A 23,806-nucleotide genomic window follows, 5' to 3' on the forward strand; every position below is an offset into this window, starting at 1 on the left:
CTCCTTAAGTAGAGACACCATCTCGACGGGACTAAGGCTCTCGGTGTTCGCTGTCCGATTTTGAATAATGAACATAAACAAACACACACACACAGTCTGTGAGGCTCCCTTTCCATGCAGAGGTCCACGTAATTTAATGTGCATCTGTGAGATATCTTTCCAGCACGTTGGAAACAATTAAAACCACCGAGATCTACATATTCAGTTAGGGTAGCCGGATTCGGTGTACTGCCTTGAGAATAAACACGGGTGTGGCACACACTTTTTCGTATATTTCAGAGGGTGTGTCAAGATAAAACGCAGTCTTCCGATAAGGATCTGGGGATGCATGTTTTTTTGTATATTGTATGACATAAAATACAAGTAATGAGTAAAATAAAACCCGAAACTAAACATTTAGAAAAAAGTTCTAATTTTTTCATATTTTTATGTACGTTTTAGATAGCGTGTGTGGTTAAAAGCAATATTCTTTTTGCTGTGTTGATGGACATCGAATACAAATAGTTAGTAACAGAAATTTGGAAAATCGGATGTTTAGAGAAAAGTTAGAATTTACCACATTTTTGCGTATAAATTTTAATGTGTGTGGGTAGATATAAAGCAGTCTTCCGATAATGATATTGGGATTGATCTATTCTGGTGCTGCCCGCCATAAAATAAAAGTAATTTTTGACAAAAATCCAAGTACCTAGCGTTTAGAGGTAAATTCGATTTTTTCCAAATATCAAATGTATCTTATTTTATTAAAATAATAAATATGACGTTCTAGTTAGTTAATACCATATAAAAGCATATAATACATTCATTTTGCGGTAATTGAGTGACAGAAAATTGAATAGAGTAATTTTAGCGAATTTGATACGATTTATTTCATTTCAATTATCTCAACCTTAAGACGGTGAACCTCTTTCTAATGGTACAAACGGTTAGATAAAACTATAATAAATCTATATTTCCAATTTAAAAAATTATATGAAAATGACTTCATCCTGATAATACATTAAGTACTTATTGGGGTCCCAGCATCACTGTGATCTGGATCATTGCTCATTTTGATTGGAATTTTCTAATGCGTTAATTGCACTGTTTGAGTCCTATGTGACCGTCTACGAAGAAGGGGACCTAACTAAAAAAATCTATTTTTACTTTTTTCCACCATTCAACAGTTCTGGAGTTGCTCTTCATAATAAATAAAGTTTTTCTTCCATTTGTAAGATTCGAATTGTTACTTTTTATTAAACTGCACGGTAAACATGCAGAGAAAGTGAATGTATGTGTTACGAAAATTAATACAGAAGACTCCTATACATAATTTAATCGCCTTTAGGTACAAGTTTTTGAGAAAACAGCCCTTACGAAAATTGAGTATAGGATACGCAATACTCATTTCGCGGAATGAGTATTGAGAGAAGAAGTATTTAAAGAGAGAACGAGTGTTGAAACAATGACTTTCGAGAATTAATATTGAAAGAATAAATATAGGGAAGAAGTACTGAAAAACAGGGCGTAGAATATTACTACTGACAACAACAATCTATCAGAGATGGAATCCACACTGCAATTGAGCCGCCGGATGCAATAACTCATTAACTCAATGACGGAAAACGGATTTAGATCACGAAGTTTTACTACACTGAAAGGGAATAACAATGAAAGGAAGGCAATGGGGATAGTTTAGGAAAATGGTAGAACAAGAGAGATTGAAAGCAAAAATCGTGGGATCAAATGAGGGATTCATTAAAAGGAAGAGAGGAGAGACAAGGAGCATTGAAGACCTGGAAGATATCGGATCAAGCTTGAAATATCCAAAAATGTTCAGATAAGAAAGGAATTAGGCAAGAAATGGATGAATTTAAGAAAGAAATAAGGAACTGGTAAGAAGTCAAAGAAAAACTAGAGAAAAGGATGTAGAAGTTGGAACAAGTACTAAAAAAGCGGGAAGAGAATAATAAAATGGTTGAAGAGTTGGAAGGTAGGACAAAGAAATAGAAAGAATAGAATAGATAGGACAAAAAGGGAAGGAAGAAAGAACTGAAACATAGTGATAAAGGGTCTAATTTTGGAGGGGAAGGAGCTGAAGGAAGGAGCGGAATAATTACTAAACAAATTTATTTAAAAAATGGTATCAATATGTTACTTCGTTCACAATATTTGTACAGATGACGCAATTTGAAGACGGTGATTTAATTTGAATGCGAATGCCTCGCACGTTGTTGTCCGTAAATTCACCGCGATTGCAAACACTCAGTTCACAAATGAAAATTCGGACCATTTTACACAAACCATTCAAAGTTTGCATTTGCATATTGTTAAAATGGGAGCTTTTTACCTTAAAAATTGCACCTGCTGTAAATGTTATAATGAAAAAGTTATCTTTTCTACTAATCATCGTGGATCTATTTTCTTTTTTGTTTCTTTATTCAGAACTCATAACTGATCATGGATTGATACCGAAATTTTGTAAGACGACATTCAACGAAGTTATTTTAATTCTTGATAAGAAAAAAAACGCCTTTTCCTGCTTTCAGCCACTTTTGACATGAGAGCATGAAAAGGAAGGATGTATGAAAGGGGTGGAAGATGAAGAAAGCTGGAAAGAAAATGTGGTAAAGATTCTATTTGAAGATGGATTGGGAAAAGAGTGGATGAAGGAGTTGGAGGGGGCTAGAGGAGCGAACGAGAAACAATGAAAAAATGGCAAAATGGAGGTATAACAGACGTTACAGAAAAAGGAAACGGAAGTCGCTTAGATGAGAAGTTTAAAGATTTGTAAGTAATGGTTACGTAATAGTATATGTAGATTAGGATGAGATATAATACTTTCTGTAATTGGTTGTAAATGAAGGTAAATACTAAGGATAAGATTTTATAAAATATGCAGACATCAATAATGTGCTCGATGGATTCGTTGGTATCTCCACATAATCGGTACCGGTCAACCACATCTTGATGTAACACGTGTTTGCGATAATTCCTGGTGTTGACAACCTTGTCCAGTATCGCAATGACGAATCCTTCCGTCTCTGGATACAGAACACCCTTTCTTAGCCAAATATTAGATGCCTCATTATCCACTTCATTTTGATTAACGTATTGGAGTGCTCGCCATGGATATCTTTCTGCCTCCATTGTATTTCTAATTCCTCTATGGTTTCTGCCCTAATATTCAAGGCCCCATCTGAGCAAAAATTTAAGGACTTGTAGTCAATATCCGCTTGACAGATGGTACGGTAAAGCGCAACATTTCGTTTGCTGTTAAAATAGTCTCGCAACTGTATAACTTTTGACTCACACCGTTTTTTGACATCTACAATGCCCTACCCCCTAAATGTCATGGAAGAAGTACCCTTTCAATCGCTGAATTTCTGTGGTGCATTCGGTGCTTCGTGATTTCTACGCGAACAATTCTGTTAAACTTTTCAAGGTCGGTGTTAGACCATTTGCTGAGCCAGAAGGAGTACGTGAGGACAGGGATGGCATATGTGTTGATTGTCCTGATTTTGATTGCCGAGTTGAGAAAACTCTTCATAATTAATTTGGGTCTTGTAGTGAAGGCAGTCGTTAGGCTTCTCTTAAATATCGTATGTTGAATGCCCTTAGATTCAAGAATACACAGATATTTATATGATTCGCCTGCAGCCATTGCCTCGATGTCATTTTTGAAATCGTTCTCTAACTCTGCGGTGCCTAATTCCCCTCTGATTAAATGCACTGTTCCACATTTATCTAGTCTGAACTCCATGTGGATATCATTGGAAAACTGCTTTGTGACATCGATCACTTGCTGCAGTTTCTGGGCTGAACTAGCGTACAGCTTCAAGTCATCCATGTAAAGAAGATGGGTCACTTGATGACCATTCTCATTATCATGAATTCTGAACCCATAAGATATGCTGTTTAGTGTTTTGATCAATGGATTCAACGCTAAACAGAACCATAGTGCGCTGCAGGAGTTTCCTTGAAATATGCCCGTCATAAAGCGTATTGATCTAATTATCCTTTGTTATCCATGTTTAAAATAATTGATTCTTGCAGCCCAGACCCTTATCGTATGCCTTAGAAAGTTAATAATGCGTGGTCAGATTTTGTAAATTTTTAAGACTTTAAGCAAATAGTCATGCGGCACGGAAGGAAACGCTCGCTTGTAGTCAATGTATGCCATGTGTAAGTTCCTTTGATGCTTGCGAGCTTGAGTCATGGCAACAGCGTCTATAGTGACTAGATCTTTACAGATCTGGGTGTTCATTGATCTTTTGAAAACACCTTGCCAACGCAAGATGCACACTCGTCAGGTACTTGTACCAGAAGTTGTGCAGCATGTCCGGACCTGGAGCTTTCCAATTACTTGCCCTTTTCAAGAGCGCTGAAACATCTAAAGCTGTGATGTTTGTCAGTTGCATTTCAGGGCTATTGCTTGCCCTTGCTTCCTTCAGTTTGAACCACGCAGTGTTCAAATTGCATCTGTTCATTTTTCCCCAAACAGCAGACCAGTTATTAGTCATATCTTCCAATTGAGGGACTTTGGTGCCTTGCTTGTTATTTGGCTCTACACTCAGTTCAAGATAGAACCTTCTTTCATCTGTCTGAATGTTTTGATTTTGTTGCCTTCGTGCAATACTTTTGTTGTACCGACGCAGTCTGGCAATAAGAACATCAAGTCTATCGTTGACAGCCTAAAATTTCATCCAAGATTTCATCACTAGCAATAGTGGGACACTATTATTTTATGTTTTATTAAAATTTTACTCAGGTGAACCCGGTTATACATCATAGCCACGGGCTGAGTCAAGTGACTGATGAGATTAGAATGTTATAAGTTAATTCAAATAATTTATAACTATGCTTGAAACCTCCTGCGATGTTGTAGGTATACAATTACGAGCGGCCACGAGCGTTGGAGGTGACAACAGTCACCTCTGGATGCTTTCTTAGAGCAACCATCTGCCACTCCACGGGTTTTTAGTCGCTCGCCTCAACTCGCTATACTTGTGGATCTTGGTTGTATAGGTTGAATGCAAATTTCGGTTAAGCGGACAAGCAATGTCGATGATGCAGATTCTTCCACCTTTTTTTTCCTGCATCACGATGACACTCTTATTAAATTATTAAATGATCTGCGTGCACTAATAGCACATCTCGACAGCAAGGTTTTACCTACGTATTTAAACGTAGCACAAACTGCGATAGAGATGCAAACTCTTGTATACTGTGCAGCTGTAGCAACCGTTGGAACGTTGGGCCGGCAAACTAGGCCTACAAATGCAGTTCTTGTCCCAGCAAGGGATCAAGATCCACCATGGAAGATCAGGTTGGATATGGATGTCAGCAAAGTAAGGCGTGGTTCAAACTGGAGGAAGCAAGAGCAAGCAATAGCCCTGAAATGCAACTGACAAACATCACAGCTTTAGATGTTTCAGCGGTCTTGAAAAGGGCAAGTAATTGGGAAGCTCCAGGTCCGGACATGGCGCACAACTTCTGGTACAAGTACCTGAGGAGTGTACACCTTGCGTTGGCAAGGTGTTTTCAGAAGATCATTGAACACTCAGATCTGATACCAGGCTATATGCTCCAGGGTACTACTATATGTTACCAAAAAAACCAGACGTTCAAAATCCATCTGACTTTCGACCGATAGTCTGTCTTCCAACAATTTATAAATGTCTTACAGCTATCACTGCAGATAAGGTATATTCTCATTGCAACGAGAATGACATTCTTACAGAAGAACAAAAAGGATGTTGTAAAAACTCGCGAGGCTGTAAAGATCTAGTCACTATAGACGCTGTTGCCATGACCCAAGCTCGTAAGCATGAAAGGAACTTACACATGGCATACATTGACTAAAAGCAAGCGTTTCCTTCCGTGCCGCATGACTATTTGCTTAAAGTCTTAAAACTTTACAAAATCTTCCCACGCATTATTGACTTTTTAGGCCATGCGATGAGGCTCTGGGGTACAAGAATCAAGTATTTTGATCAGGGACAACCAAGGATAACGAGATCAATACGCTTTATGACGGGTATATTTCAAGGAGACTCCTTCAGCACACTATGGTTCTCTTTAGCGTTGAATTCATTGAGCAAAACATTAAACAGCGTGTCTCATGCGTTTACATAAAATTAAACGTTTTTGAAAATTTATTTTCTCTCCGTTTACTTTTACAAATACACAGTCGTTTTACCCTAGCATTCTACGACTATTATCGTCATGATTATCAACATATTTTACGCACAACACCCTTCTTTCTGAGAAAGTCCTGATAGCTTAACGTTAAGCTAGCGTGACCACCGGATTTTTTGTTTAAATAAAAAGCATTAAATTTGGCAATGGGGCATTAAATTAGCCCTAAATGAGCCCTAAATTCCCTATAGGTTTTCATTTCATTTATGCAATGTGGTCCTGCCAGCTTAACGGACCTCTGTGCTACGATTGTTTGTTGTTTTGTGTTACCTTGGTACCCTATCTTGTATCTTCCTTGATTTTTCTGAATACAAAACTGTTCTTACTTAATTATCGTGTACTTAATTTATCAATTCGTACACTGATCTTTCTAAAATTTATCTTAGTGAATTTAATTGTCGTGAAAATCATGATCCCTAGATGCATCAGGAGACGCAGTTTGTCCTTGTGAAAATTTCTTACTTAAACTATCACAAATAAAATGGTTTTTGTAATAAATTGAAAATTTTCGCGAATACTTTTGGGAACAGGCCTGAAATTTCTCTTAATACTACTGTGGCCAAATCTGCCAAAAAGATAACATTTTTAACTAACAGACATTTTAGAAGCGATGTATCCAGATACGAATGGACTAAAAAAACAAGTGTTTAATCACGTTTCAATGAACAAAAACAAAATAATTGTGAATAAGCAGCATACTATTCAAAATTCAAAAGCAATTGTTTCAATATCCTTTCTTGACCAAATTTCACATAACATAAAACAACTTTTCAGTGAATCTGACATTAGAACTATCTTTAGAGTTGATACTAAAATGGACAAATTTTTTAAATTAGGGAAAGACAGGCTAGATACTTTGGAACAATGTAATGTTATATACAAAATTTCCTGTCGTTGTGGTAAAACCTTACATTGACCAATCAAAATGTCCGCTAAAAATCAGATTCAAAAAGCACAAGAATAAAATCAGATGAGATGAAAAATATATTAAGGCTGTAAGTCAACACTTAAAGCAAAAACATCGTAGTGATTCTGGTTTTATAAAATGGAATGAGGTAGAAATTTTGCATATTGAAACTCGTGATTATAAACATGATTTTGTTGAAATGGTTTTTATTTTAAAAAAAGGTGAATATTGCATGAATTTAGTTACCCATTTAGATTATTTTAGTAATTCTTACAATAAAATTGTTGAACTTATAACTGCATAAAAATTTGTTTAAATTCGTCTCAAACATTAATAACATTAATTTTGAACTAAAACTAATATATATTTCCAAAAAATAAACTACAAAATAATATTATGGAATTTGTTACTGTCGGTGCCTCTTCTTACACTTACATACCGTTATCCGATGTGTTTGCATTGTAATTCTTAAAGTGTGAGTTCACAAAGTTCCTAATATGGAGGTGGGGCATTCCGTTTCGTTTTCACTAAACAAATATATTGTTTTTTACCACAACATTATTACTAATTTCACCACATAAATTCAATATTCAAATCCATTTACAGGTATGGAGTAAATTTTCTTACTTATTCTATAAAAATTTTTGGTTTCACTTGGTTTTTTATACTTTTCACGTATTCGAACTTGCCTTATTTTGCTATTTTTGTTTTTTGCTAAGGTCATGGAACTCACGCATTAGAAAAGTAACATGGAATCTACATGTGTTTTAAATGTTTTAAGGTATTATAATTTGATATATTCTGTCTACTTTTTATATTATTTCGCTTTTATAGTTACATTAAGTTTTGTTATACAGATCTGATGCGGGAAACCAGCAGTGTTTCCGAAATTGTTTTGAACTTTAAATAAATTTTAAACCATTGGCGCGTAAGATGCCGTAATTCTTAGTTACTGTCTATATTTATCAATAAATTACAATTTAGCCAGGCACAAAAAAGCAAATTTTCTTCTTAAAAATTTAGTCAAAACAAGATTATATTATGATTTAGAGAATAGAACTTTTATTTAGTAATTGTACTTTATAACTCAAGTCCTAATTTAAATACAAAAAGTAAATACAAAATACTGTTTCTAAATAACGAATTTAAAGCTTTTAATTTGAAAGTAAGCCGGCATTATTATGTAAAAATGGTGAAATTCAATTTTATTCGAAATGCTGTTTAAAGTCCTGGAAATCCCAAACCATATAATGAATTGAGAACACCGAAAAACTGACATTATATAATGAGTGATTTACATTCTTGTTAATGAAAGACAAATCATCGCTTGAAAACTGGATAAATTTAATTATCCTAGTACAATTTCAGAGGGGGATTTCGTGGAGGCGAAAAAAAAAACAAAGATTAAAATTGAAAAATTTCAAATTTTGTGAATCAAATATAATAGTATATTGTGTACCTAGGGATAACAACAATTCACTACTTGTTACACACGATACTTAACCTAACAAAGTTATCATTCACAAGTTTATCACGTCTGACATTTGAGGTTAGGTAGAGGCATTCCACAATCGTACTGGGGCGACAGCGAATGAGGTTACGTTTGCGAGGGAAGTAAGAATAATTTGAAAGTAATTGAAAGATTTAGAATTCAATATATAGAAGTCGAGGTTATATTTATAATTTGGAAAAGAAGAATTACATTATTAGGAGAAAATATAATGACTTCAAATATTAAATTCTTGGACAAAATGTGAAACAGAAAGATGATTTGTACTAAACTTTGAATCGGCAAAAACGCTTAAGGTCATGTAACGAGTGGACCAGCTAACCAAGTCAGTCATGAGATCAATATTTTTTCACCCACATTTAAAAATAAATTCTTCAATAACGCGTGAAAACACAAACGCCCACACACACACACCAAGCCCATTGACCAAAATGAAAATTACTTGCAGTGTTCTGCAGCAATCCGTGTGGACGTAAGTTGGGAAAGAAAAGTATCAATATAGCTTCCCTGCCGATGAAAAAGCACTGAACGGCACTGCCCAGTGCCATTCCAGTGCTACTCGTTTAAAACTACCCATATTCCGGTTTTAAATGTCAGCAGAAGTTTCTTTTATATCTGCGACTAGGCTACCAAGTACACCAGCTGAAAGGGATTAAAAATCAAAAATTAAAATGTGTAAAATTATATATGAGAAGGTTAGAAATTCAAAATATCCGGGTTTCGATTATTTCAGATACCTAACTTTTTCTTTTAGATGTTTAAAATTGGAATGAATATAACGCATCTCGTAAATGGAATGAGACACCGAAATAGACAACATTTTTTATTTCAACTCCAAAATAGTATATTATTATATAAGTTATAATTATAAATATTCATAATGAGAAAATTCATAGATTAAACAAGTGCTAGTAATTTGAAGAAAATTCTAAAAAGATAGTCGGGTGGGCGAAGGCCAAGTACTATTAATAACCCTGCGGGTTCGGTGCGTCACGAATACAATGAGACCATTATATTACCATCGCATCACTTCTCAGTGCCGTTTAGTTGCGGAAATCAGCACAAAAAGCCACTGAAACGGCACTAGCCCGTCAGTGCCGTTTCAGTGCTTTTTCATCGGCAGCGTTCCAGTTTTTTTTTCTTCGAAATTTTTTTTTCATAATTTCCACCGGAACAAAGCAGACACATGCACTTTATTGCCTCCTCTTTCATTTGCCACACTTTGAGAGCGATACCTCATTTCTTTTAGATGTAAGTTGGGAAAGAAAAATTGAGGACCAGCTTCGTTACGTGACCCTCTCGTTACATGGCTTTAAGCTCCAATAAAAGCTCACTTGACAGTTATCGCGACAATGTCTGCTCAACATGACCGTTAACCATGAGTAACGCGCAAGATGTTTCTGCAAAAAAATCACACACATATTAAACCTTTATATCTGAAGAAATATAGGCTCATTCCAAAAAAATATCCTACAGCAAAATCGGAGGTAAAACGTGGTTTTGCTGACGCCTATCCTATATCTAGACCTCAGAAATATCAGGTCTCAACAGTCTTCTAATGGAGAGCCGAATTCTTAACGTCCAAAAGAATCGAGGCAGCAAATCCATTTCCTCAACCCACGTCGAATTGTCTGCCAGCACATAACTGCTGTTTTATCTCGTCCTCCTCAGGTTTCACGTCATGCTCAGGGGGGTGACATGATTTTCGCTTTTGCATTAGAGGCGCGAGTCAGTTTTGTGAAGAGCGGCGAGTCATGAAACATTTTCGCCACTCTTACGACGCCCGGTCTGTCTGTTGTCCGTTCTTGTTTTCCATATAAGAACTCGTGACATGTCATAACTTTATCGTCTATTTGCCGAATTATATGCAATTACGGATAAATGTGTTATAAAAATAGGGGTGTATTGATGTATAGCTCAGAACTGTCAATCAGGGTACGAATAAACCCGCTCAAACGGAGGAAAAAAGTGGTATTCTCCATTCAAAAAAATGAGGTTGAACATTGGCAGCAAGTGATTAAGCGTGATTAAAAGGATTTTATTGTTAAACCTGGACAGGTAGTGTGTGAAGATCACACTCTAAACAGATAATTTGAAAAAAGGAAGTTTTAGCTCCTAACGGAACGGTTATGGTGGTAAGTATTGCGATTCTCTTACACCGATGAACTTTAACCTAAAATAGTCGAATGGCTCTGACGGTTTCATGACTACATTGATTTTTTAATTTTTGATATATACTTCTTCTTTGATATTCTTCTTTGATATATTCAATTATTAAAGTAAATTATAATTGTTAAATAATAACTTTCTTGCAATCAGAATGGTACAAAAACCCTACATTAAACCCAGGGGTTTTGCCATCTCAATTTCCAAACTGCCCTGAGCATTTGCTCGAAGGCTGCTAAAAAAACTTCTTCGTCTAATAAAGCGCGATTTTTTGACAAAGGATTCTGAAAAGTCTAATAAAAAATGAGTCTTCGAACAATGCTGAGGGCAGTTTGAAATTGAGATGGCAAAACCCCTTGTTTTAATTTAGGTTTCTTGTACCATTCTGACTGCAAGAAAATCATTATTTTACATTTATAATTTACTTTAATACTTGAATTTAACAATAAATTAAGGTAATTGTAAATAAATTTTGAGACTCAGCGATCATTCAAAGCTGTCATTAATGTGACTTTTAAATTTTTCTTACATATAGTTAGGATCTTGAAATATTTTTTAAATTTCGAAAACCATTAAAACTACAATTTTACACGCTACTACAATAATCTAAAAGTTCGGAAACAAGAAGAATAAATCAAAAATTTTAAAATCAATGTAGTCATGAAACCTTCAGAGCCATTCGATTATTTTAGGTTGAAGAACATCGGTGTCAACAAACCGTAATACTTACCACCATAACCGTTCCATCACGAGCTAAGAATTCTTTTTTACAAATCATCTGATCCATTAAAAAGTGATATTCAGACACTATCTGTCCATTAATAAGTAGATTTGATAAGAATCAAATCAATATTTTCTTCGAGAGTCAATGTAAATAAGAGGAAGATTTGTTTTTGTAGGTCTTACGGTCTTCATTAATTAAAAGAATAAAACGAAATTACTGGAAAGTTCGTTTATTGAAATTCTGACCAAGAATATTCATTTTGGAGTCAAACATCTGTCAATAGTTTAATCTCATTTTTTTAAAATAATAATGACGTGTGACACCAAATTAAATTAAAATGTACAAAAACATATAATAAAAAAGCCTCATAACAATTGAAGAGGGTTTTTTAATGAAACTATTAATATTCTTGGTTTTTTACAAGATAAAAAGCACAGATTCTTTAAAAAAGGCACGCAGTGTTAGCCGAATCATCAGAAAGTCCGAATTTCAATAAACGAACTTTCCAGTAATTTCGTTTGATTCTTTTAATTAATGAAGACCGTAAGACCTAAAAAAAACTAATTTTACTCTTTTACCCTACCCTCCAAAAATTTGACTCAACGAACACGCCGCTACATTATGTTAATAATTATTATTTTAATTACGTCGCAAGGACATACAAATGATATTTTTTTGATGGCCCTTGGAATAAAAATTAACAAAATTTAAAAAATGTCATTTTTTCTCATTTTTAATAAATACAACATAAACAAAAATTTTATTATTTTCCTTTTAACTTTTTATTTGTATTTAATACTAATAACTGTACGTACATAAAAAGTTGCCATAATTTTGCTTAACATTTTTGAAAATAATACTGCCTAGGGAACAAATATGTTGCTAAATAGCTAAAAGTTATACTATGTGATGTACATGGGCCACATTAAGTTTCCCTTAAAATTAGTGCCTAATGAAAATTCCATATACATTGACATTAAAATACTTTATTCTATATATTAACCACATTGAGTTGTTTAAAATTACCTGGGATTATCAGACAGACGAAGGTAGCATCGAACAACATGTTTCAGCAAGCGAGCCGATGGATCCTTGGCTAGTGATAAAACCATTTTGCCCAAGATCATTGCAACATGACTGAATCTATCATATGTTTGGCAAATATATGAGAGACCACTGTCGTCCAGCAAAATTTTTTGTAAAATAAAGGTTGCAACTGTTTTGCACAATTCTGATCCACTCTCCATGATTCGCAAACATAATGGTATTATTTCAGTGGTTAATAAAAACGTAATAACTTCTTGTTCATCAGTTTTCACAAGTGCTCCAATCACTCCCAAACTAGTGAGACGCAAATACTCGAACGGACGTGTCTTTATAACAGTGTGTAAAAAAGGATACAGAAAAAGGGGAACATGAGCCTGTAAACATACAAAAATTTGACTATTTAATTCGAGTCCAGTATGGCACTTCAAGTCAATGGTATATCTAAATTTCTTCATTGGTATGAGAAAAATTTGAAAATGCAAAGTTTGTTATTTGAGTCACGATTTCGAGAAAAATGAGGTTCTACATAGTTTCAATTATATAAAATCTTTCTTTCCTGTTAATGAGAAACTGGCATAATCTTTAAACTGCACGGAGTTTAAGCTAACCTTTTTATTTTCAATTTGAAACAGAATATCGTATAAACTGTAAATTAATTAGAGAGAGTATTCTTTAGAGGCCTAGTACTACTGTTTGATGTTAGAATACGACGAAGATCTCCGTCTATCAGATTTCCGATAAGTAGAGAAACTACTATAACACAATTAATTTTATATATACAAAATTAATTAAAAACGCGAAACAAATAAGTTCTACTTAATTCAATGCGGTCTGAGTTTGAAACAAAAACCTTTTCATTACTTGTGAGGTGCGGTACCAATTACGCCACCACAGCAACAACAATGACAATTAGAAGTTTTAGTTTCTGAGTTATAAGATATTTAATCTGCACAAAGCAGGAGCGCAGCATAGAGCTGAACGTTCAAGAGTGGGAGTCCAACGTTGTGTAGTGGCCGCTGTTCTCCCGGTGCTAACCCCACCTTGGCACTCGCATTAGTCTCCCGCTCACGTACGTACATCTGTTTATACCGCGCTCTTGATTGGACCAGCCTAAATATTTTATAACTCAAAAACGAAAGCTTCCAGTGGAATTTTAAATTTATTTTTTTTAATTTTTATACAGCTATATATGTCCTGACACTTGAGTCTGGGACACCCTGTATGTAACGAATGCTGCTTAGGGGTCGTGCACATGATACTTCACACGTTTTTTTTTGTTTATATCGTTGTATATTTTTTAGCTTCAAGGCAATTTTATTCCCGTCTTTATATAAACAAAGGAAAATCGTGTGACGTATTATGTGCACGATCGCTTATAAGGGAGGCAATGGGTAGGCCGAAAATTTGTTGGTCAAATTTAACATTGAATTAACAATAAAATGACAAAAGAGAGTTTTATAGAATTCATTTTTTGCTTGAAAAATGTGTTTCCCAAGTTGTTTTTATTTTCAATTTAATTATATCCCGTAAAATGTTCGCGTACATTGAAATGATAATGATTGAGACAATAGTATGATTGTTTGCTATTGTAATACTGTTTATTTTACTTTAAAAATCTTATTATTAGTGTATCCAACAATGTTATAAATGTATTTGACAAAAATTTTTATAGTTTATAAAAAGGTCATTCTGAAAAACATGTGATTGGTCTAAGTGGATAAACTCAGACTAAATTCTGTTTAGCGAATTTTCACAACAATAGATTCAGCAACAAATCCCTAATGATCTTCAGCAGCTTTAATTTTTAGAATAAGGTACACATTATAGTACACAAGTACACAAATTGTACTATACGTCCAGACTAAATATAGTGAAATCAATTTGTAACGTACGTTATATTCTTGATAGATTTTAAAAGCCTTAAGAAGGTCGTAACATAAAGTCGAAATATGACGAATATGACTGGTGATATTACCCGAGTCAGACCCGTGTAGAATCTTCGATTGGTAAAAAATCCTACTTCAAGAAAAATGCTTTCGACATAGTACTTTTTGTGTCAACCAATTAATCGTGTTTCAACTAGTGATGCTGTCTGCGACGAGAAATACAGAGCCTGGCTCGATCCGGTATCGTGCATTCCTCGGTTCCGTCTAGTTTTCCCGGGCCTATTCCTCGGTTCGTCTCGTCACATTCTTCTTTGTCCTCTCCCTTCCTCGTTATCGCCTCGGATTTTGCATGGAATGAAATAGATGTGCGCTAGTGGAGCGTACATCCCCGGGAACGTTCTTTCGCCTCTCTGACGCGCTAATGCCAATGAACTTTCTTTAATGAATAGTTAAATTCGAAACATGATTACATATTATATTGTTTTGACGATTACTGATTAATTTGATATGAAACACGACTATGTTTCGATTTTTTTCAAAGATTTAACTTCACTGTGTTAGCATGTTATTTTGTTCCAATAAAACATTGATTTTGTCAATTATAAGAATATAATATATTAAACAGAAAGATAAAAAGATAGGTGTATTTTAAAGTCATTTGGAGTTTAAGAAATTTCACACTAATTTAGTTTTTATATTTGTCAAAGTAGAATTTCAAAATTTTGTAGCGTTTTATTCCTATGGTTCATAAATAAATATAGTATAATAAGTACATATTAAATCAGTCAGTGATAAGAATTATAAGCTCATATGATTATCACATAGTCGATTTTATAATTCACCCTTGCGACATTCATGAATCTTTATTTTTATATTCATATTGCATCTGACTTTATTAGAAAAATTTGAATTTGCCTTGACGTTTGGCTAGGGGGAGGAAAAGGTGCAGAAACCCACCTCCTGAGTTCAGCCGGTTTTTCAACAGTTGAGTATGAAGATAGACATTCGACCCTAAACATCAAATCCACACTTATCATCCTCGCCGCCAAACCTCTCGCTCGAAATTAAATCAAACGCAGCAAATGCACAACCCAGTCGTACATCGCAGATGGTCCCCCATACAAGCGCTTTCCGAGCTCGAAATCGCTATCTGGACTCTTCCCGAGTCGAGGTGTTAACGCATACCTAATGCTTGTCAAATTCAAATGCGTTCTTAAAAAGCGCGTTTTCGAAGTGCTAATTTCAAAAGTACTCCAGTTCATTAGTTTTATTATATAGGGTTCTTTCTTGGGTTTCATATGCCATGAATTTATCCGGCTATATGCCTCTATACGTAACGCCATGTTGACAATTTTGTAAACAACTTTAATATTAAAAGTTATAACATGGATTAAATTAAAATTTCCAAACAATATAATTTTTATATTGATTGCATCACAAATTTGCAATTAAAAGTGGACGTTAGGATATACAAAGAAGTTAAGATTTTTTCTGTTCATTAATCTGCATAATGTGGCCAATTTTTACAATTTTTCAGATTTTTTATTTGAGCTTATATAAGAAAAAATTCATTTTTTATGGAGTTCCCAAAACTAAAAGAAATATAGAAGCTCTAAAAATCATTAATATTTTTTGTTAGTATATAAAAACTTTTTTATGTTCACAGTGTACAAAAAAAAAATTTGAAAAGATCAGATCCTTCAGAATGACGAGTTAATGTAAAAAATTCAGCAAGTCGTCAATTTTCTTGGAAGTATATCTTGAACATAAGGAAGTTTTTCTATGCTGAAAAAAATTAATTTTCAAAGTTTTTGAAATTTTTCAGTTTATGCTTTCCTGATAAAAAAATCCATATAGAAAAAACTCAAATTATGAACAGTTTTTGCGTTACGACGATTTAAAAGTCAGATTTCGTTACATATTTATACCTGTGAAGTGGAGTATATCACATACTTTCTTTGCCACCCTTTGCATTGCTCTCGTGCAAGTTTATGCAGAAATGAATTGCATGGACGAACAATGTGATGTCATCACTTTGGAAGTGATGAGCGTTAAGCGTTTAGGCAACGCGCAAAGCGTTCATATAATTCCATGTTATCGAGCTTTAAACCCGAAATTCGATTTCTATTATCAAGAGGCGTTGGGTTTTCCGAATCGGTGATAAAAATAGCTAATTTACAAATGCATGTCAAACGCTAATTTCGTTTGAAAGATTGCATCCTAAGTTAGTCACAAAGCGCTGAAGTTGAATGGCCAGACAAATAAACCGATACCCAGCGTTGCAATTTGGCACTGATTAACCAGTTTATGTCAAGCTCTATAAAGCACCTTTTACAGAATTCTCCTTTTATGCTAACGCTTCCATCCTACCTTCAACGCTAAGCATTTAATAAAAGCACTCCGACTACAAAATAAACTACCAGAGTTACTGTTCGGCTTTGATTCGCCAGTTTTAATCAAGTCTTAAACTGGCTAGTCCGAGCAGTAACTTCCTGTGAGTGTTACACGTTTCCCCGCAATCGCAGGGCTCTGACAGACAATATGAGTAGAAGTCTCATTACCCTTTGCTGCTAGCTTTGCTATCCTGTCCGATATCTCATTGCCCCTGATGCCACTGTGTCCAAGGATCTAGAGCAGAGTGACTCGGTTTTCTGTTGCTAGCTCATTCAGTGTCTCAAAGCAATCCCATACCAGTAGCGACGTAGTCGTTGTTCCATTCAGGGCCATGATAGCAGCCCTGCTGTCTGAGCAGATGCAACTGTTTCTTTTATTGTCATACTCCATTGCCTTATAGGCGCACTGGAGCAATGCCATTATCTCAGATTGTAGGACTGTTGCGTAGGATCTCATCGCAATTGTGAAGCTCATTCCGTTCCTTCTACGATATACACCTGCTCCAGCGTTCTCCTTGTTCCAGGAGCCATTTGTAAACCAGCTGCCTCCATCAATGCGAAGGTGTGCTTCACCGTTAACCCATTTCTCTTTTATGTATAGACTAACTCGGTACTTCTTGTCGAAAAGGTCGCGACGAGTGGACATTTTGTCCCTGAGCATGCTCAGTGTCAGCCTCCTCGCGATGTCGATTGGTATCCGCATAACTGTCGAGATACTGCTATCATTTATCAGATTTAGTCTCCAGGGCGCCTTCGCAGCGTCGGCCTTTACGGTGAGATGGAGGGGCTCTAAACTTATTAGTGCCCCGAGGGCCATCGTGCGTGTCGACTTCGAGGCACCAGTGATACCTCTTAGAATCAGTCCCCTGATCCTTTCCAGTCGGGACTTCACAGTAGACAGTTCGAAATTGCTCCATCAGAAGACTGCCGCATAGGTTAGTCTGGGTCGCAGGATCGCTGTGTAGATCCACATAAGTGTCTCCGGTTTCTAGCCCCAAATTTTCCCTATGGCTCTGCGACAGAGCCAAAGAGTCGCTACTAGCTTCTTTTTCTTGTTTTCCAAGTGCTCGTTCCATGGCTGCTTCTTATCCAGAATGGCTCCTAGATATTTGGCTCGCCCTTTGATTTCCAATTTTTGTCCTATAACGTGGTGGTCCTGACTCGTAAGTAGATGAAACAGTTCATCCACTACCAGGCACCACAGCAAGGGTGACAAAACACCTCCCTGTGGACATCCCAAACCAACGGTTCCACGTAAAGTGGTATCACCCGTAGTCGTGGTTAGATTCCTATTAGCCAACATATGGCAGGTCCATTCCACGACTGCAGTAAGAACACCGAGTGCGATCATGGCCGCCCTGGTCACCTCTCCAGAGGTGTAGTTAAAGGATCCTTCGATGTCCATGAAGGTTCCAATTGCGAGGCCTTTCTGCTTAAGTTGTCCTTCAATTGGGTTAACTGCTGTGCTTAGGGCCTTCTCAGTCATACTAGCCCTAGAAAGTCTCACAATCGGCCCAATGATGATCTAACCAGCCCTGTGTAAGAGGACTGGATATATACCATCCGGACCAAGAGACTTGTAAGGACTGAAGGATTTCAAGGCTCACCTGACCCTGGCTGGGGTAACAATCTCGTTAGCTAGCCGCCGTTTCGGGCCCAGTTGGGCCGCAGGCGGCTTTGATTGACTCACAGGTGTCGTCGCCTCTTCTCCTAACTTTTTGCAGCCCGGAAAATGTGCCTTGATCAGATGAGCCAAAGTATCCCTGGCAGACTCCAATATCCTCGGCCGGTCAATTTTAGAGTCCCGAGAATAGCATCCGGATTTCGAGAAAGAAGCTTATCCAGTCTGGCCGCCTCTGCTCCTTTCTCGATATCAGTGCATAAGTTGGTCCAGCTTTCATGCTTTGCCTTACGTATTGCACTCTTATACTCATCCCTCCTCGATGTAAATGAAGTCCATAGTTCCTTCGTTTTGCCAGAACTGGCACGTCTGAACCTCTCTCTGGTATCCCTGCGAAGATCTCCGAGTTTCACATTCCACCAGTGTGTCTTTCCAGCCTTTCGGACTTTTGAAGGTCGACAATTACTTTCATAAGTAGATTTGATGGCTTCCATGAAAATCTCGGCCGCCATCTCCAGGGTATCTACGTCTCTAATTGACCAGGGCAACGTGAAAGTGATCTCAAGTATTCCAATGGGCCTTCCTATTATTAGACCAGAAGCAGTCATTTAGGTCTAATCCCGATCTTCCTGTCCACCGGCAGACTACTCCTGCCCCTGGCTGGTAACTTTAAATTTGACCTGTCCAAAGTGGTAGAAGGACCTGTTGTTGAGGACCGCAAGAGCCCTCATCTGTGACTCAGGAATTTGCACAACCAAGAGATATTTGATTCCTCCAGCTGTGCCCTCTTCCTGAGGCCTATCGTGCCTGACGATCCGCCAGGACGCTGTCATAAGTGACGGGTTGAATCCCTCCAGCAGACGGAGGACCACAGACAGGTCTGCCAGTTTACCTGGGAACCACGCCGTAGCCTTAACCATCCTCTGGAGTAACTCAACTCCACCCACCTTAACAGATGCGCCTTCCCAAGGCCTTGTCTCGACCACAGCCTTGTGTTGCCGAGCTTTAGCCATTGAGTCAGCTGCCAAAAATGCAAAGACCTCTCCCCTGCAAAAAGAGGTCTTAAATTTTGACCATTCATCGGTGGACACTCTTCCCAGCGCCCACCAGGTAGCCTCCCTGTAGAGCTCGAACTGCTCTCTAGTGAGCAGCGAGTCCGAGTATCTCATATCCGTCACCACCACCGTCAGGGGCTCAGTCCTCTAATCGGCCGTCAGTCCAACCCTCGACGACTCCCTGTTAGTCGGCTGCTGGACCACCTTGTGCCTCTTCACAGACTTAGCCCCCCCCCCCCCGCGGTGGAGTGTCTTCTGAGCCCGAATAGCCAAACAGCAATGCTGAGAGTTTACTTTGTTTTCTAAATAATTTTATTAAACGCTAAGTGTTAAAGGTAGGATAGAAGCGTTGGCATAAAAGGAGAATTCTTTAAAAGGTGCTTTAGATTGCTTAACATAAACTGATTCATCAGTGCCAAATTGCAACGCTGAGTATCGATTCTTTTGTCTGACCATTTAACTTAAGCGCTTTGCGCCGAACATAGGATGCAATCTTTCAAACGAAAGTAGTGCTTGTCATGCGTTTGTGAATTAGCTATTTTTATCACCGATTTAGGCAAACCAAACGCCCGAACGCTTAGGGCTTATCACTTCCAACGCAATTATATCGCATTGTTCGTCCGTGCAATTCTTTTTCTGTATAAACTTGCACGAGAGCAATGCAAAACGTGGAAAAAAGTCTGATATATTCCACTTCACTGGTAAAAATATGTACCAAAATCTGACTTTTAAATCGTCGTAGCGCAAAAACTGTTTATAATTTAAGTTATTGCCATAAATATTTTTTGATCAGAGAAGTATAAACCTATAAATATTAAAAACTTTAAAAATTCCAACGAAACCTTTTTTAGTATGTATATCACAAAAATTTCAAGATATAACATATACTTTACATACTTTAAATTTTTCGGCTGCATATTTTCTTTCCAATGTACACATATTTATGCTCTAAGCGTTTTTCTAAATCAACAAATATCGTGTTTCATATCAAATGTATCATCTGGATACAACAAATTATCAAGAAATACATTATTCGAAAAGTCTAGGGGTGTAGTGGTATATTAACAAAAATGTCTCTGGTCATTTCTATACGTTTAGAGAACAAAGTGGGCTTTAGCGAAGGGTCTTTTGTCCTGAGCTAAGGCGTTTCCGACTTAGAACATTTCTTATCTTCATACATGAATATAAAAATATACATACATAAATTTCTAACGCTGAAATACAAATATAATTGTGTTCTCATTATATGACTTTATATGAGTCTTATTACCGATTTATTTATTACTTATTACTTATTCATTAAAATGTAATGAAAATTGAAAACATATGTAGTAGTCAACGTAATTCAAGTAGGTATGCACTTTTGATTTTTTAGATGTCCTGACAAATATATTCTATTTACTATCCGCAGAAATTAGACGCCACAAAATTTCGATACTCTACTTTAAAAAATTAAACATTAAATTAATGTTAAATGTTTTGAACTCCAAATGACTCGAAAATATACCTATCTTTTTACGTTTCTGTTCCATATATTCTATTCTTATAATTGACAAAATAAGTGTATCAATGGAACAAAATGACATACTAATACAGTGAAGTTAAATCTTTGAAAAAATTGAAACATAGCCGTGTTTCATATCAAATTAATCGCTAATGGGCAGATAAGTATATTATGAAATAATATTAACACTTAAAGTATTAATTAAAGGATGCTATTTAGTATTAGTACGTTATAGTGGAAAAATATCGCTCCCGCGAGCTGTCCTCTCTGCTAGCGCACATCTGTCGCATTTCTCGGAAAACCCGAAGCGAGAAATGCGTAACGGCCAATTCAGACTAGCCGTTCTCGGTTGCAGTTCGCCGGTTCTCGGTTGACCAGTGCAGCTCACACTGCGCCGATTCAGCTTACACGATTGTAATTCTCATGCATGCGCGGTTCATAAATTAAAGTGACGTGAGTGACGTACAGCAAGTTCGAGAAACAGCTGACAGGCCTCGTGGCTTTAGCGAGCGCTCTCATTGGCTAGGGTTACGAATGGCACGGTTGAAATTAGAATCGAACCTAAATGCTCGAACCGAACCGGAACCGAATAAGCGCTGATTGGCCGAGAGTCCAATCGGACTAGAGATGGGACAACCGAATGTTCGTCTACTGTTTGAGATCCGTTATACTGCTATACCCGCTGCAGTACTTTTTACTCTTAAGTTCGGTTTTGGTATCTGACTGTCGCCGGATTATTTTGGCAACGGAAAATCCGGCAGGATTTTCCTGTCGAGCTACGAATCCGGTGGACTTCGGCGTCTGCTACCTGAATTCCTGCGACCCCTAAAAGGGTCGAATTTTATTGTTGGCCGTCGCAGTTTACTCAATATTTTGTATAGAATATGTAATTGCGGTGAAGGTCTGAAGGAGTGCTACGGTTTTTCTGATTTTCTCAAATTTGTATCACGCATTTTTCAAGATAATTTCTCAATTTATTATTTATGAATAAGGCGTAATATTTTTAATAATTATTCACTAGACATTATTGACAAGTTATTAAATCATATAATAAATGTATGGAAATGTAAAAAGTATTCTCTAGATATCAAACTTTATCTTATTAAGATAACTCTAATCGATTATTTGTAGTAAAAATAATATTAGTTTGAATTTAAAAATGAACGTCTATTATATAAATGAGAATGGGAATAAGGAAGTAGAGGATTCATGATCAATATTCTATTCTCTGAGAAAAATATTTCTTTGATTGAAACAAAATATTTTGTTTGAATGAATTGTATGTTATTTAAACGAATTTTCATTTGTAGTTTACAAAATATATTTTAAGTGAATAATACCAATATCCAAGGTATCATATAAATTAATTTTTTCATTCAACAAAGAATTTGATGGATTTAACTAAATTTTATTTAAAATTGGAATCATATATTTGTTTGAATTAAACAAAATTGGGTGAATTTAAATTTGGTTCAATTTAGTCAAGTGTATTCAAACAAAAATTCTTCTCAGTGTCGTAGAAGCAATAAAATTGAGGACTTAAACACTTTGGTAATTTGTAACGTTTATTGACATACACGCTCGTATTGATTTAGAGTTCCACCGGTCTGCGCATGTTCTAAAGCGTAATTTTTACACAAAGACTTAATTTATAAATTATGCAATTTTTTATAACCAATCAAAATTATAAGAATAAACACGTAGAACTGTACGCCTAATTGCCAAAAACACTTAAACCTGCTCAAAATAGACTTCCTGAACTCTTATAACATCGCTAACTTATTATGTAATTCATTTCGGCTTCAAAAAGGTTATTTGAATCAAAATCATTTTAATACATAGGTAAAGTATGTATACGTACTTTCTAACCTTGCTTTTAATTTCTCAGTAAATTAGTAACCAAACGCGATGCATTACTAAAAATTCATATACTGCCGTACAAACTAAAAAGGTACATAAGTGACATTGCCGCTTAGATCGACTTTTTCATTGCAACGCTTAAGAGAATCACGCTAAGCGGCAATGCCACTTACGTATCTTTATAGTTTATACGGCAGTATAAGCAAATTTATTTTTAGAAGCAATCTACAACAATCTATATGTTAACTTTCCTGAAATTGAAGGTAGTGAAAATTGATAAGGCAAAATATTTCATCGCTCATAACGAAGAGGATCAATATTCTATTCCTTTTTAGAAATTGAAAAACACAGAACTCGTCGCACCATTTTTAATACAATTGATTAAAGGATCACCTGTTAATATTTCGTTCACATCGATAATAGCATTAAGCGGCATTATAAACAATCATTTACATAAATATTTTTCAACAATTTTCACGCTGGTTCTATCTATAAATAGGTCAATCACAACATACTAAAATTTCATGCAATATAAAAACATAGATCACTCTCAGTAACATTTACAACAATAATCGCTAGTCCTTTCTTGACAGAACGTGAATCGGTGTAGAAAGACAAATTTGATATGTTAATGTTAAATAATTGTTACCACTAATCTAATAAACCCGTGTAAATACTCTCAAGTATCTAAATAGTAAACAATGAAAAACAAAATTTTTAGAATTCGTGAGAAAAATGCTTATTTTATTTAAACAAAGCTTATTATACTTGAATTCAGTAACAGATTCTACTTTATTTACAAAAAATACATTTTGCTTGAAGCATTTGTTTAAATCAAGCTAATGCCACTTAAAGAGATGCTTTGGCTTGTACTAAATAATATAATCATTTTCTCAGTACATTTTTTCACACCATGTTTTTACACTACATTTGAAGTATCCTCTTAATAGTTC

At 35.9% G+C, this 23,806-nt stretch overlaps 1 protein-coding gene across 1 annotated transcript in view; it reads right to left on the reverse strand.

Annotated features, from left to right (window-relative positions):
- The window catches only part of LOC117169454 (CCR4-NOT transcription complex subunit 9), a 61,850-nt gene that overhangs the window by 1,013 nt on the left and 37,031 nt on the right, over positions 1-23,806 (reverse strand). The window contains exon 2 of the mRNA XM_033355836.1: positions 12,514-12,908. Within this exon, the coding sequence (XP_033211727.1) occupies positions 12,514-12,908 (395 nt within the window). The remainder of the gene's footprint in view (positions 1-12,513; positions 12,909-23,806) is intronic.

Source organism: Belonocnema kinseyi, chromosome 3 (assembly GCF_010883055.1).
Source record: "Belonocnema kinseyi isolate 2016_QV_RU_SX_M_011 chromosome 3, B_treatae_v1, whole genome shotgun sequence".
Taxonomy (NCBI): Eukaryota; Metazoa; Arthropoda; class Insecta; order Hymenoptera; family Cynipidae; genus Belonocnema; species Belonocnema kinseyi.